The sequence below is a fragment of the Chiloscyllium punctatum genome, chromosome 4 (genome assembly GCF_047496795.1).
Source record: "Chiloscyllium punctatum isolate Juve2018m chromosome 4, sChiPun1.3, whole genome shotgun sequence".
In the NCBI taxonomy this organism is placed as follows: Eukaryota; Metazoa; Chordata; class Chondrichthyes; order Orectolobiformes; family Hemiscylliidae; genus Chiloscyllium; species Chiloscyllium punctatum.
Window position 1 is genome coordinate 21,056,583 of NC_092742.1, and position 16,454 is coordinate 21,073,036.

At 42.3% G+C, this 16,454-nt stretch overlaps 1 protein-coding gene across 2 annotated transcripts in view; it reads right to left on the reverse strand.

Annotated features, from left to right (window-relative positions):
- The window catches only part of LOC140476119 (latent-transforming growth factor beta-binding protein 2-like), a 469,839-nt gene that overhangs the window by 333,454 nt on the left and 119,931 nt on the right, over window positions 1-16,454 (reverse strand). For both annotated transcript variants that reach the window (XM_072568220.1, XM_072568221.1), the window contains exon 4: window positions 857-1,056. In XM_072568220.1, coding sequence (XP_072424321.1) covers window positions 857-1,056 — 200 coding nt within the window. The remainder of the gene's footprint in view (window positions 1-856; window positions 1,057-16,454) is intronic.

Genomic DNA, 16,454 nt, shown 5'->3' on the forward strand with positions numbered 1-16,454 from the left:
GGAGTGAGGTATATTTGGAAGAATACATCTCGGAAAAAAAGCTTTGTTGCATTTCCATCCGTGAGCATTCTCCCCCAAAGGTGGACCAGCAAGTTCAACAGCAACCTGATCACCGGCATCACAATTAATGATGGCAACAAGACATCTCTACAGAACATGAGGTGCTCTCTTCTTCACAATGCAGAGGACCACCATTGTGTCAGGAGCCTAACAATGGACTAAAGGCACTGGATGTCTGAGATGTGATGCATTCAGGGGCTGACATTTCCAAAAGGGTAGCAGCCCTACCTTGCAGCAACATCACAGAATCTGGATGTCTCTGATCTCAGTCCCCTCCCTCCATTGAAGACAGCTCAATGCTGCTTCTCCTGTTGGGCCAAGGAAGGTCACTTAAAGGTCTGACTTAGTATTGGGCAACAAGGCCATTGTTGATCCTTCCACTTCAGAGTGAGCCAAAGCAGATGAGGGAAGATAGTATTGTACCCACGCCATACCCTTTAAAAATCCTTGTCCCCAAACCCATCCTGAGGGAGGACATTAAGTTCTGCACAATGTCTTGATTTACTCCAAGTAACTAGATAGTTAGAGAGTAGAACCTTGAGAAGGAGAAATGACAAGCTCAAAGAGCAGGAGACATGCTTTAGTATTCCCTGCTCCAATAACTGGGGAGTTTCAGAAACAGTAGCATCAGGATGAATGCCCATCACCTCATGTCCATCATTTTAACTGATCAAGATTGTGAAGGAAGCAGAGATGAGACTTGGAAGGAAATAACTTTGGGCCATTTACTCAATTACATCCTTAAACAAAAACAGAAACGATTCTGAGATTTGAAACAAATGTTTTCGTCACTCACCTCGTAACAGTGGATGCTCATTTTCAACTAACGTTTGCCCATTTGTTGTGAAACGGTTCTGGACCCGTGCCTGCCCATTGCCATTAAATAACGCATTTGAGAGTAGCTGTCCATTTCCATTCGATAGATGTTTCACAGTACGTAATGTTCCAGGCACTTGCTGAGTATTAACAGGCTGTCCATATCTACTCAATGTACTGCTGGAAGGTGAAAAACAAAATCAAATTCAGGCTATGTCTCAAGCTTAAGAAATCGAACCACACGGTGCACTGTAATTAAAAACATTTGAGGCAGATGACAACTTTACTCAGAAAAAAAGATTAAAAGTAAAAGGTTTTCAGTTATACATAAAGAACAAAGAACAGTCCAGCGTAGGAGCAAATTACTGCAGATACTAGAATCGGTACTGGAAGCAGCAAATACTGGAGATCACAGCATGTCAGACAGTATTCACAGAGAGAGAGAGAGAGAGAGAGAGAGAGAGAGCACAAGCTAATGTTTCAAGTCTAGATGACTCTTCATCAGAGCACAGCTTAGCTTGCTCTCTCTCCACGGATGCGGTCTGACATGCTGTGATCTCCAGCAGTTGTTGCTTTCGGTAAAGAACAGTACAGCACTGGAACAGGGCCTTTGGCCCACCAGGCCTATTGCAATACACAAGGCCTTTCTAAACTAAAACGTTATTACCTCTACGTTATTCATAACGCTCTATTCCCCCTATTCATACATCTGTCAATGTTTCTCTAACATTTCTATCGTATCTGCTTTTACCACCTCCTCTAGCAGTACACACCAGGCACTTACCAGTCTCTTAAAAAAAACTTGCTTCTCACATCTCCTTAAAACTTCTGCCCTTTTATAATAAGTCTATGTTGCCTGGAAATTGCCATTCTACTCTGGAGAGAAAAAAAAGACTTTGACTATCCATGCTATCCACCACTCTCATAATGTTGTAAAATTCTATCAGGTCACCCCTCAGCTTTCGAGATTCAAATGAAAGCAAACCATGGTTGTGCAATCTGTCCTGTGAGATTAGATTAGATTACTTACAGTGTGGAAACAGGCCCTTCGGTCCAACAAGTCCACACCGCCCCGCCGAAGCGCAACCCACCCATACCCCTACATCTACCTCTTACCTAACACTACGGGCAATTTAGCATGGCCAATTCATCTGACCTGCACATCTTTGGACTGTGGGAGGAAACCCACGCAGACACGGGGAGAATGTGCAAACTCCACACAGTCAGTCGCCTGAGGCGGGAATTGAACCCGGGTCTCTGGTGCTGTGAGGCAGCAGTGCTAACCACTGTGCCACCGTGCCGTCCTCATACCCTTCAAACCAGGTAACTTCCCAGTAAATCTCTCCAAAACTTCCACATCTTTCTAGTCTGGTGACCTGAACTGCACGCAGTAAGAATATCAGAAACACTTCACAAAGGCCTTTAACAAACCAAAGAATTGTGGAAACACGGATCATCGTCTGATTTGTTTTTGATTTGATTTATTGTAGTCACATGTACCTAGGTACAGTGAAAAGTTTTGTTTTGTGAGCAGTGCAGGCAGATCATAGCAAATAAGGACATACTGATCATAGGGTGCTTAGACAGAGCGAAGCATACAGGTTATAGCTGGACAAAGCAAGATCAACATTATTTGAAGTTAGAGAGGTCCAATCAGTAGCTTAGATTCCCTACAGAATGGAAACAGGCCCAACAAGTCCACACCGACCCTCCGAAGAGTAACCCACCCTGACCCAACCCCCTGATTAATGCACCTGACACTATGGGCAGTTTAGCGTGGCCAATTCACCTGACCTGCACACCTTTGGATGGTCAGAGGAAACCGGAGTACCCAGAGGAAACCCATGCAGACACAGGGAGAATGTGCAAACTCTAGCTGTGGAGAGAGAATCAGAATTAATATTTCAGATCCCTAACTCTGATTCGGAAACGTGAAATAATAACAAAAAAGTAGTGAAAATGATCAGGTGCAGAAGCATGTGACGAGAGATGTAGAGTTAATATTTCAGATCCCTAACTCTACATCTCTCGTCACATGCATCTGCACCTGAACATTTTCACTACTTTTTTGTTATTATTTCACATTTCCAGCATTTAGAGTATTTGGCTTTTGCTCTTCATAAAATTTGCTACTGGTGAACTTTGAGGAGAAAGTGAGGACTGCAGATGCTGGAGATCAGAGCTGAAAATGTGTTGGTGAACTTTTCCAATTTTGATATGATTACATTTTTATTGTGAGGGGATGGGATGGTTTCAAAAACACTCTTATTAAATTGTGGACCCCTGTAAATTTTAATCGCTCCATTTAAAATGGAGAGGGAATTAGAAATAGATATCAGGGCTACAATGTGAGCAATGATCAGGTGAATAAAACTAAAGAAAATCCAAAGGCATTTCAATACACATTAAATAAGTATTAAGCAAAAGAGGATAACTAGCTATAGAGTGAAGTCCATTAGGCCCCTAAGTGGCAGACTGTGGGTACAGCCGGAAGATATAGGTGAGGGTACTTCACATTTGCATTCACTCGATGAAGGAACAGTACACTGAAAGCTTGTGATTTTAAATAAACTCCATTGGACTATAACTTGGTGTTGTATGACTTCTGACTTTGTCCACCCAGTCTAACATTTCCTGATGAAGAGCTTATGCTTGAAACATCAATCCTCCTGCTCCTCAGATGCTGCCTGACCAGTTGGCTTTTCCAGCACCACATTCTTCGACTCTCCACATCCTAAGTTTGTATTCACAGCAGAGAAGGAAGATGTATTTATAGAAATCAAAGAGAACTCTGGTATACTTGAACAAATCACAGCTGAAGAGGACGAGGAGGAGGAATTAATGGTGTTAACAGAATTAAAATTGGGTAAGTATCCTCGCCCAAGATGATGTGTAGGCCAGATCAAGAGGTAGAAATCGGAAACACGCGCTGAGAATGATTCTGGTTTCTTCAGAAGAGTTAGCATTTTAAGACTGGTATGACTTTTCAGTTCAGAACTGAATATACCAGGCTCAAAATATTAACTCTGTTTTTCTCTCTTTGCAGATGCTGCCAGACCTACTGAGTTTCTCCAGCATTCTCTGTCTGCTTGTATTCCTTGTATCCCAGATCACTTTGCGAGGCAAGGGAGGAGATTGCAGGGGCCCTGACATTAATGTTCAATTCTTGTCTGGATACAGGAGAGGTGGTAGAGAACTGGAGGACTGCTATTGTAGTATGAATATTCAAGAAGGATGATAGGGGCAAATCAGGGAGCTAAAGGCCAGTAAGTCTAACATCAGTTTCAGGAAAACTATTTTTAGGAGACAGAATTAATGTGCAGTTGAAGAGGGAAGGTATGGCTGTGTCAGAGGGAGATCACGTGCAATTGGCTTGATTAAGTTTTTCTAGCAGTTTCCAAACTGTGGATCAGGGCAGTGTAGAGGATACAATCTACATGGAGTTTCGTTAGATTTTAGACAAGGTCTTGCATGGAAGACTGTAAGAGAAGAGTCCATGGGATCCCGAATAATTTGGAAAATTGGATCCAAAATTAATTTGGCAGCAGGAAGCAGAGGGTGGTGATCAAAGGGTATTTTTGTGACTGGAAGGCTGTGAACAGTGGTGTACCACAGAGCTGAGTTCTCCATCTCCATCTCTTGCTGCATTAATGATCTAGACAGGAGTGTATGAGGTATGATCAGCAAGTTCACAAATGAGACGAAAATTGATTGTGTAAATAGCAAGGGGAAAGTCTTAGGCTACGAAACAATATAGACTTATAAAAGGGACCTACAAGACAACTTTTCCACGCAGAGGGTGGTACGTGTATGGAATGAGCTGCCAGAGGAAGTGGTGGAGGCTGGTACAATTGCAACATTTAAGAGGCATTTGGATGGGTATATCAATAGGAAGGGTTTGGAGGGATATGGGTCGGATGCTGGCAGGTGGGACTAGCTTGGATTGGGACATCTGATCGGCATGGATGGGTTGGACCAAAGGGTCTGTTTCCATGCTGTACATCTCTATGACTCTATGACTTGGCTGTTCGGTCCATCTGACAAATCGCGAATGAAATTTAATCGTGAAAAGCATGAAGGAGGATTAATAAGGCAAAGGAATACATGTCTAATGACAGGACCCGAGGAAATATGGAGGATCATAAGGACCTTGATGAGCAGGACTGTAGATCTGTGATGAGAGAAGGTCAGTCGGTATGTTGGTTAAGAATGCAATGGGCTACTTGTCATTATTAATTGAGGCATCAAATATAAGAGCAGGGTGGTCAGGATGGATCTGTACAAGACACGAGTGAATCCACAGCTGAAATCCTGAGGGACTACGCAAAAAGGAGGAAGACTTGAAAGCATATTTTTTGGTTGCCAGGTGAATATCCGACCATCTCTACCCCTGACTGAATCACAAGAATCAGGAAGGCAATGGGGCCTCTGTTCCTCCATATTCTATGCCTCCCCTCAAGCACCCACTACCTGGCCTGCTCCTTCATACAGATTAACATTTTGCTGCCTTTAGAGTCAAGGAATCATTCAATGATTCAATTTTGTCTCCTTTATTCATGGGATGGGAGCATTACTGGCTAGACCAGCATTTATTGCCCATCCATAATTGCTCAAGGGAAGTTAAAAGTCAACTACATTCCTGTGGGTCTGAAGTCACATCTAGGTCAATCTTAGCAGGACTTATACACTTAATGGTAAGGTCCTAGGGAGTGTTGCTGAACAAAGAGACCTTGGAGTGCAGGTTCATAGCTCCTTGAAAGTGGAGTCACAGTTAGATAGGATAGTGAAGAAGGCGTTTGGTATGCTTTCCTTTATTGGTCAGAGTATTGAGTACAGGAGTTGGGAGGTCATGTTGCGGCTGTACAGGACATTGGTTAGGCCACTGTTGGAATATTGCATGCAGTTCTGGTCTCCTTCCTATCGGAAAGATGTTGTGAAACTTGAAAGGGTTCAAACAAGATTTACAAGGATGTTGCCAGGATTGGAGGATCTGAGCTATAGAGAGAGGCTGAACAGACTGGGGCTGTTTTCCCTGCAGCATCGGAGGCTGAGAAGTGACTTTATAGAGGTTTACAAAATTATGAGGGGCATGGATAGGATAAATAGGCAAAAAAGATATAAAAGAGACCTAAGGGGCAACTTTTTCACACAGAGGGTGGTACAGGTATGGAATGAACTGCCAGAGGATATGGTGGAGGCTGGTACAATTGCAACATTTAAGAGGCATTTGGATGGGTATATAAATAGGAAGGGTTTGGAAGGATACGGGCCGGGTGCTGGCAGGTGGGATTAGATTGGGTTGGGATATCTGGTCGGCATGGATGGGTTGGACTAAAGGGCCTGTTTCCATGCTGTACATCTCTATGACTCTATAACAGCAGTGGCCTTCCCTAAAGGACATTAGTGAGCCAGATGTGATCATCATCATAAGCTTAATTTCAGATTTTGTATTGAATTCAAATTCCACCAGCTGCCATGGTGGGATTTGAACCCGGGTACCGAAACTCTGGATTAATAGGCATAAAGAACAGAAACAGGCCCTTCAGCTCACCATGCCTATGCCAACCAACAAAGTCTAGCAACAATGTCACCAGGCTGTTGCTTCCCACATTGCTGCATGCTGTAGGCACTATCCTTAAATTGACTAATTTCTCACATTCACACCATATTTTCAGAATGAAATAAGCTTGAGAAAAGTTACCAGCATTGTCTACATGAGTGATATATGACAATGGATGGCACTTTCATTCCTGATACTATGCAGCTAAATTCTACAGAGTATTGGTTTTAATTTTCTAAAACTACTTCAATACAGACGATCCCATTAGTATGGAAGATCACAAATTTGACTCCTTTATTCATTTAGGGAGAGAAAGAGACAGGAAGCAGGAAACTGTAGATAAGTCAGTTCATGGAGAAAATGTGTGAAGGTATTAGTAAAGAAGTTATAGCAGGGCACTTGGATAAGTTCAATGTAATTAGGCAGAAACAACATTGTCATGTGTAAAGGGAAATCACATTTGACCAAAATCAAAATTGGACATAACTTATAAGATCACAGGAATTGACTGACAATTTAAAAGCTAAATTACACACTGTTGTTCAAAGCTCCCATATTTATTAATCAAGAATTTAATCCAAGTATGAAATGCATCTCCAAAGCAACCACAACTATTTGAATAAGACAGCTATTTTTCCATTTTCCTCTTCAAATAAATCTCATTAACAAGCGGCACTATTTGTATACAGGATCTTATGGCAGCATATTCAAGCCTAGATTTATGCAATTTGGGGCCTGTCCATTCTGTTTAATTACACCAACAAGGATTTCACTGTACATTAATTCTTGCCAGAAACATTACAACTTTTCTGTCACAACAATGTGTTTTTCAGTAAGGACCAAATGCTGGCAAATAGGACGAGACTAATTTAACATATCTGGTCGGTATGGACAATAGACAATAGACAATAGATGCAGGAGTAGGCCATTCTGCCCTTCGAGCCTGCACCGCCATTCAATATGATCATGGCTGATCATTCCTAATCAGTATCCTGTTCCAGCCTTATCTCCATACCCCTTGACTCCACTATCTTTAAGAGCTCTATCCAATTCTTTCTTAAAAGAATCCAGAGACTGGGCCTCCACTGCCCTATGGGACAGAGCATTCCACACAGCCACCACTCTCTGGGTGAAGTAGTTTCTCCTCATCTCTGTCCTAAATGGTCTACCCCGTATTTTTAAGTTGTGTCCTCTGGTTCGGCACTCCCCCATCAACGGAAATATGTTCCCTCCTGCCAGAGTGTCCAGTCCTTTCATAAGCCTATACGTTTCAATCAGATCCCCTCTCAGTCTTCTAAACTCAAGGGTATACAAGCCCAGTCACTTCAGTCTTTCCGTGTAAGGCAATCCTGCCATTCCAGGAATTGACCTCGTGAACCTACGCTGCACTCCCTCAATAGCTGGAACAGGATACTGATTAGGAATGATCAGCCATGATCATATTGAATGGCGGTGCAGGCTCGAAGGGCAGAACGGCCTACTCCTGCATCTATTGTCTATTGTCCATTGTCTATTGTCCATACCGACCAGATATGTTGGACCAAAGGGTCAGTTTCCATGCTGTACATCTCTGACTCTAAAAATTGGTCCAGTTTAGTCTTTGAAAATCAAATATTTTGCCAGATATTCATCTTTAAACATTTATTTCAGTAAACAGTAAAATGTTATTTTCTGGAATAAGAAAGTACCAGAACTTTAATGTGCACATTTTGAAGTTTTAGACTTTAACAATGCAGATTACAATGGTAATCAGGAAACTGTGGGTAAGGCGTTTTTAGCAGCACACGTTCATTTCCATGAGAGCCATGTCCTTGATAAGGAAAACACTTCAAAGTAAGTCTTTACTACAACTACGAAGACCATAGCCTAGGTCTTCTGAGGAGTGAGAACCGTCAATGGATTTTCACCTGCATTCCCAGTCTTCTCAATGCTCCTCCCTATTTCTTGCCAGGTCTTTAGAAGCAAGGAAAGGTTTGAGGGCGAATGGTGGCAGGCAACACAGGGTGATGTGTAATGGTGGTTGGGCAGACAGGAGCAACACCAGAAGCTGCAGGCAGTGGAGTTTGCAAATCAGTGACTGGTGTTCCTTGGCACATAATCCGAACCACTGGAATCAAGGAGGAGTACTGATTCATGAGCCAGGAGTGGGGAGATAGGTGGTAATCAGCAGGACATTCCCCTGTCCATTTCAAGCTGATGCCATTTGAATTCATGAGGTCCAGAGTCAATGGCAGAGGAACAGGAAGAGGCACTTGTTTTAAAATGCATTTACTTAGTATCAATGATTCTTCGATATTTAGTAAGACTATTCGATATTTGATCATCTTTGAGATCCAGAGTTATCCTCCAAATTTCATCCAAGCTCATATAACATCACTAGGTTGTGTGGAGTTCAATAAAATCCCCTTTAAGAACCATTACCTAAAACAATAGCTTTCATTCTCTAAGACAACCAAGAAAAAGACTATTTAATCATGTATCTCATTTACTTTCTAGATAAACTGTTATGAGGCTCGTACTCTGATCTGCTTCATTGGCATCTAGTCTTCCATTTCTTTTTAAATCGTATATCAATCACTTGTTTGATTCCTTCTGATTAATGGCCTAAAACCCAGATAGCCAAGGTATCACCTCCTTCCTATCACTTCAGCTCCAGGTCATCTTTTACCTTATCCTTATTCAGGGTACATTTTGTTATCGAGACAAATATCTTATAGGAGTTAACAGGGTACAAGACACTATCCTATCGGCTCAGGAATATCAACTGAGAAACCTCTTCCAGGAAACCTCAATGTGAGACACCATTCCTCTTTGCCAAAAAGGTCGTCTCCATCATTCCAAAGCGTAGCTCTCTCATGTGATGGTTTAACCTGAGGGTCATCACGTCTCAGGTGAAGGGAGAGGTTGGGACGGAGAATCCTTCATGAGATCCTCAGCTAGTGCAGGGTCGTAACCCAAACTATTGGCATTACTCTATACGGTAAATCAGCCATCCAGCCAACTGAACCAACTGATTCTTGGCTGTAAAATTTATTTCAATACAGTCCCTGATGTCTAAGAAATGTTTATATGCTTTACCAGAGAGAAGGAACAGGCTTCAGCCAGATAGATTTTTAATAGGCACAGTATAATGTAAGTATTCTATTACATTAAAAATACCAGTATATAGAAGAGTGGGAATTGACAATGTTGCTGCTTTTTTTTAATGAACAGTTCATTAAGTAATTTTCCATATTGTTGGGTTGATACCAAATTTCTGGTTGGACTGGAACATCCAGAAAAGGGGTATGGCCAAGTCCCAGGCCCCAGTCTTAAAGGACTACAGCCAGGATGTTGTCAAGGAGAGTAACCCTTGTTGGCTCCAGTGTACCCAGTCATTTTGTGATATCACTTGGAGTAAAATAAATTGGCTGAAAGCTGGCATCTATAATGGTGGGGAATGTCAGGAGGACTCCTAACCAGAGATGATTGCAAACTCATCAAAATTGTCTTTTGCATGGGTATATTAGAGTCCTCCATCATAAAGGATGTAGCTGTTGATGAAACTTATCCTCCTGTTAGTTGTTTATCCTCCAGCTCCATTTGTGGGGATGCGACAGGACTGCAGAGCTTTAATTTGATCCTTTGGCTGTGGTATCACTTACCTCTTGACTGTCATGGGATATGTCTGCTGTTCAGAATGCATGTAGCCCTGTGTTCTGGTGCCATCACATTGGTACCTCATTTGCAGGGAAGACGGTTTCTGGCATGTTCCCCAACACTTATCCTTGAACTAAGGCTGGTCCTTCAGCTTTTATAGAATTGACAGATGGAAAGATATTCTAACCTTTGAGTTTACAGATAGTAACAGATCAGACTTCTGCTGCTGTCTGTCAAAACTGGGACAGTGGGTTTTCCCACAAAAATAGTAAAGCAACAATCTGATGGACATTAAAGTCCTAATTCAGAATATACTGTGTTACTTATTGTCTAAAATGCTACTTTCAATTCATATTCAGGAGCTCCAATACATCAGCACAGTTGGTGGTGGTTGGTGATGGAAATCAGCAGGAAGAGTTCTTGCCCATGTTTTACTGAAGCCATGAGACTTAAAAGGATCTGTCTTGAGGAAGGGAAAGTTCCTCCAAATTTTCTAACCACTATGCTCCATCCCTGGTGAGTCTGTGCTGACCAAGGGCATAGGACATGTCCAAGGGATGATGATGGGGGAGTTTGGGGTATTGGTTGTGAAGGGCGTGACTTTGATTCACGTCAGAGTATTAACCATGAGACAAAGGAGCAGAAATTAGGCCATTCAGCACATCGAGTCTGCCCCACTACTAGTTCAACTAGTTTTAAGTAACTGGTTTGTGGGACAGCTCTCCTAATTTTGGCACAAGTGAGGAAGACATTGCAGAATTGACTAATGAGCAGTATTTTGGCGGGCGTTTTTCTCAGGTTTGTTACCTGAACCAGTACTGAGTGACCCTTCAGTTTTATCCTAATTTAATTTTGTTGTAGCAGTTTGAAAGTGAGGACTGCAGATGCTGGAGATCAGAGTCAAAGAGTGTGGTACTAGAAAAGCACAGCCGGACGAAGGGCTTCTGCTCAAAACGTCGACCTTCCTGCTCCACAGATGCTGCCTGACCTGCTGTGCTTTTCCAGCTCCACACCCTTCGATCCTGTAGCAGTTTGTACATGAGTAGCTTTTGTTAGAAATGCATAGATTTATAGGTTTTCAGTAACTGGAATATGGAACCACTTGAACACACCAGGTGAAGAGAGATTTACAATGTGATTTACTGGAAACAAAATAAAGTTTAAAGAAAAGGTCAAAGAGAAGGTGGTTACCCACCGTCCGTAGAAGCCGACTCTGAGGAAAGAATGTCCAGCTAAGCTTTTAAAAAGGAAAGATAAAAGATGGATTTCGATAAGACTTGAAGGAACCCTTCGATGTGTGCTGTAGTTTACCAGGCAACAGTCCCTGATCTAAAGGTACATTTTCAGCACATACCCAAGTGTGGTAGTTGAGGAAATTTTGCTGTGCTCTCTCTCTCTCTGTCAGTAAGAGAATAATGCTGAAAGCACAAAAAAAGCTAAATAGACATTTCCCTGGTGAAGTTGTATGAAAAATCTGATAACATTTCATTAGTTAGATCTTGATTTACCATCCACATCCGAAATCTAATCAGAGGACCTTCCAGAATTCTACAACTATCAGAAACTGGATGTCATCAATAGGCAATCAAAGGAACGGTGAAAAGTAATTCTACCTTCTGAACTCTGACCCTGGACGTAAAGGGCCATTGTTCTTTCTAGTGGATGTTTTTTCAAAAAGATTTACAAGCATGTTGCCAGGGTTGGAGAGTTTGTGTTATTGGGAGAGGCTGAATAGGCTAGGGCTGTTTTTCCAGAGGCTGAGGGGTGAACTTATAGAGGTTTATAATATCATGAAGGGCATGGATAGGGTAATTAGTCAAGGTATTTTGCTCAGGTAGGGGAGCCCAAAACTAGAGGGCATAGGTTTAAGGTGAGAAAGGAAAGGTTTAAAAAGGGACCTAAGGGGCAATCTTTTGACGCAGAGGGTGGTGCGTGCATGGAATGAGCTGCCAGAGGAGATGGTGGAGGCTGGTACAATTGCAACGTTTAAAAGACATCTGGATGGGTACATGAATAGCAAGGGCCAAGTGCTGGCAAATGTGACTGAATTAATTTAGGATACTGGTCAGCATGGACGAGTTGGACAGAAACTGTGCTGTACATCTCAATGACTCTTGTGATAGTTCTGCAGAGCTGCCATGTTACATCTACATACCAATGAGTGCGTGAAATTAGGGAAATACAGTTGAATGCCATGGTATCTTAATCAATAACTGATTTTGCTACTTATTTTAAAAGGGGTTATTTCTTAACGAACTAATTAACTTTAAGTTTCTTGAAAAACAAGTCTCTTTTGTTCTAGATAATAGTAATGAACAAATTGACCATTCTTGGTGATTAAAAATAATCACTAATTGGAGCTTGATTGCTTGCACACTCCTCCCATTACTCTAAGTGTTTTCAGAGGGTAGTTAAGGGTCAACTTAAAGGTCAATTGCTAAGAGTCTGGACTCAGCTGTAGGGAAAGACTGAACAATTGCCTTCCATATAATACATTTATGAACTAAATGGGTTTTTAACAACAATTTGGTCCTCATTACTGAGGGAAGCAGTTTTAACCTAGCTTTATTTGAATAAATTCCTCCATCTGCCATGCTGAGATGTGAAATCATAGCTCCAGTGCATCTGAGTTACCAGCCCTGTAAAATAAATTCCTACTAAGCTACCATACTGGAAAAAAATAAACCAAATGGAAAGCAAAACTGATCGCAGCAGCACAAAAGTACTGTAGATGCTGGAAGTTTGAAATAAAAACAGAAAATGCTGGAAATACTCCACAGTGTCCGACAGCAGCGTCTGACATCAGACAGAAACAGAGTTAGACACATGCAGGTATGATGGGCTGAATGGCCTCCTTTTACAGGCATAAGCAAGGCCTGACAGCAGGCTCAGTGATTAGTACTGCTACCTCACAGCAGCCGGTTCGATCCCAGTGTTGGGGGCACTCTGCATGCAGTTTGCACATTCTCTCTGTATCTGTGTGGATTTTCTCCCACAATTCAAAGAGGTACAGGTTAGGTGGATTAGCTGTGAGCAATGCAGGGTTTTGGGGTGGTTCTGGGTGGGGTTGCTCTTCTGCAGGTCAGTGTTGACTCGCTGGGCTGAATGGCCTGCTTCCACACTGTAGGGATTTGAGAAGTTCCTGCAATATTCCACCCAGATGTAACCAAGAGAAGAGTGACCCCTTGTGGAAGACATGCCAAATGGGCCAGTGAGGCATGTCTTGTTGTTACAGCCAATGAGGCAGGTCCAGGCAACTCGGGCAGTGAACACTGTTGTGGTGATGCACGGCCACATGGGAGGCTATAACTACCGTTAGTTCCTCCTCCTTCCATGGAGCCTTCAGAAAAGAAAGGACCTTGAGAAACTGAGCAAGTGATTAAGACGGCTAATGGGATGACAAGAGAAATTTAACATAAACATAAGGAGGCTTCAAATCATACAGGGCATCAGTGAGACCACATCTCAAATATGGTATACAGTTCTAGTCTCACTTAATTAAATGTTGACTAAATAGGTACAGGTATCCCCCACTATGCAAATGTTTGCCTTACGCTATTTTGTTTTTACAAAAGACCTACATTAGTACCTGTTTTCACAAATCCAAAGAGGATTTTTGCTTTTATGAAAAACGGTGATACTTTTTACCATATAAATTAAGCTTTCCACCATTTTTGGCTTACGATAGGTTTTCTGGGAATGCTGTACTTTCGGATAGCCGGAGCTACCTGTATCTAGAATGAGCTTCTGAAAAAATATTGGACAGACCAGGCTGGTTTCTACTGGAGTTTCAAAAGGTGAGAGGCGATTTGATTGAAACATAAAGCATTCTGAATGGTCTTGAATGTGGAAAGGGTCATTCCCCCAATAGGTAAGTCTGAAACTAGTGCACGCTGTTATAAAAATTAACAGCTGTGCTTTAAGGATAGGAATGAGGGAAGTTTCCATTTCCCTCAGAGGGTTGACAGATTTTGGAATGCTCTGCCTCAGAGGAGGTCATTGAATATTTTACCGGCGTAGGTAGAAAGATTCCTGATTAGTGAAGGATGAGGGGGTGGGGGTGGGGGGTGACAAATGAGTATCTGGGCTTCAAGACACTGAATATGTCATCCTTCCTCGGGCAACTGACTGTGTGGACTTTGCATGGGTTTTCCTCGAGGTGGTCCAATTTCCTCCAACAATCCAAAGATGTGCAGGTTAGATGGATTGGCCACACTAAATTGACAATGGCTTCCAGAGATGTGTAGGTTAAGTGCATTAGCCATAGGAAATGCGGGGTTATGGGAGTTGGGTCTAGGTGGGATGCTGCTCAGGAGGGTCGGTGTGGCGCAACGGGCTGAATGGCCTGCTTCCACACTGTCAGGATTCTATTATTCTAATACCTATGATCTTATTGAATGATGGGAGTAGGATGTAAGGGTCAAGTGGCCTTCTCCTGCTCCCAATTTGAATGAAACCATTCGGGAACTAGAGGAGTCCCTATGTAGCACAGGGCCAGTCTGACTCTGCTAAAATGCCAGCAGCCTGGTAGAATGGCCATCCAGAGGTTAATTAATGAAATAAATGAGTAACCTGGCTCCAGGTAGCAAGTAGCCAAACTGCAGAGTTCCCATCATGAGTGGGAGCTCTCCCTTGTGGCATAAAGAGGTTGGACTTTTCTCCCACATCACCATTTTACCAACTCTTCTGTCTTCCATCAGCTAATGAAATACCAGCCCACATTTCAGCAAGGTGACATTACTTCAAGATATTTCTGTGTCCAACATTGCAGAGATCCCAGCAGCACTGCAAAAACACAACCATTTGCCCTTCACATAATTTCTTGTCAATCTTTAAAGAAATAACCTTCTGTTTTTAGAGCAATGTCCACTGTCCCTTTCATCTGTTGTCGTTAGTAAAGACATATGTCACTTTTATTACAGTCGCAGAATGATTTACTCTGCACAAATTGTACTTTGTTGTTATTAGCATCTACTGAGTAGCACAAAATATCATCCAAAACAGTCACACTTTGAGTCGAGTTTTGATTCATTTTTGCTCAAAATACTTTTTGATTGGCTTTCCAGCTGTTATTAAAGCCAACTTGTTAAAAAAATTCAAATCATTGCTGCAATAAATAATACCATATGCTCTCTTTTATGACTTATTTTTTTACAAGAGCTGAAAACAGCCTCAATAAATTTACAGATAAACAGACAACACTGCAAGCCATAGAAAATTAAAGATTCTTTTCAGGTACAATGGGCTAGAATTTGCTTTACCCCAAGTTTTGGGTTGGGGGCAGGGGTTAATGATTCACAACCCGCTTCTACTCACTGAAATAGAGACAGACGTATCTCTGTCTACCCACTTCATTGGGCTAATAGTAGCGTTGAACAAAGCAGCTCCTTCGCTGCCCTGTTGAACTTCACAGTTTTCGCACAGAACGAGGGAGCTTGCCAAAGCTTTTTGGCGCTCTTGCCTTTCAAGCAGTCTGGTCCGATCAAAATAAAAAGGCTCCTTGCCTCATTAAATTGAGAGATTCTGCACCTGAAAATTGTGGCAAAACGGGAATTTATTTTGAAGCGCTGGAAGGACATTAGGATGGTAGAAGGAAGGGGGAAGAACAAACGTTCTTTGGGAGGAAAATGCCCTGTGTTTGGTGCCAGGGTCCTGACAACCTGATTTAAGCAGGTGGATGAAGGCATTCCCACAATCCACTCTTGCTCATTATATCAATAAAGGTCTCACTCTGCTCAATGAATTACATTGGAATGATCCTGGTATGGAGGGATTGTTTTATGTGGAAAAGTTATATAAGTTGGAATCCTAATCACAGTCAAAATGTGTGGTGCTGGAAAAGCACGGTCGGTCAGGCAGCATCTGAGGAGCAGAAGTGTCGATGTTGCAAGTGGAAGCTCTTCATCAGAAATGTGGAGCTAATGAATATGCTTTTCCAGCACCACACGTTTTAACTCTGATCTCCAGCATCTGCAGTCCTCACTTTCTCCTGGGATTCTACTCACTGCAGTTTAGAAGAATGAGAGGTGATCTCAAAAATATTAAGGGTGAATACTGAAAAGATGTTTCTCCCTCATAGGCAGTAGAGCACCAGAGGGCACTGACACAGAATAAAGGGGCGCCAATTTAAGACTGAGATGAGGAGCAATTTCTTCTCTCAGAGAGTTGAGAGTCTTTGGAACTCCTTGCCACTGAGAGCAGTGGAGGCAGTGTCCTTGTGTATATTTAAGGCAGAGAGAACTTCTTGATCAGGAATGGGGAAAGGACAGGAAAGTGGATGTGTGAAGTGTTGGGTCTGCCATGATCCTATTGACTGGTGGGGCAGGGCTCAAGGGGCTGAATGGCCTACTCCTATTCTTATTTTTAACGGTATAACTAT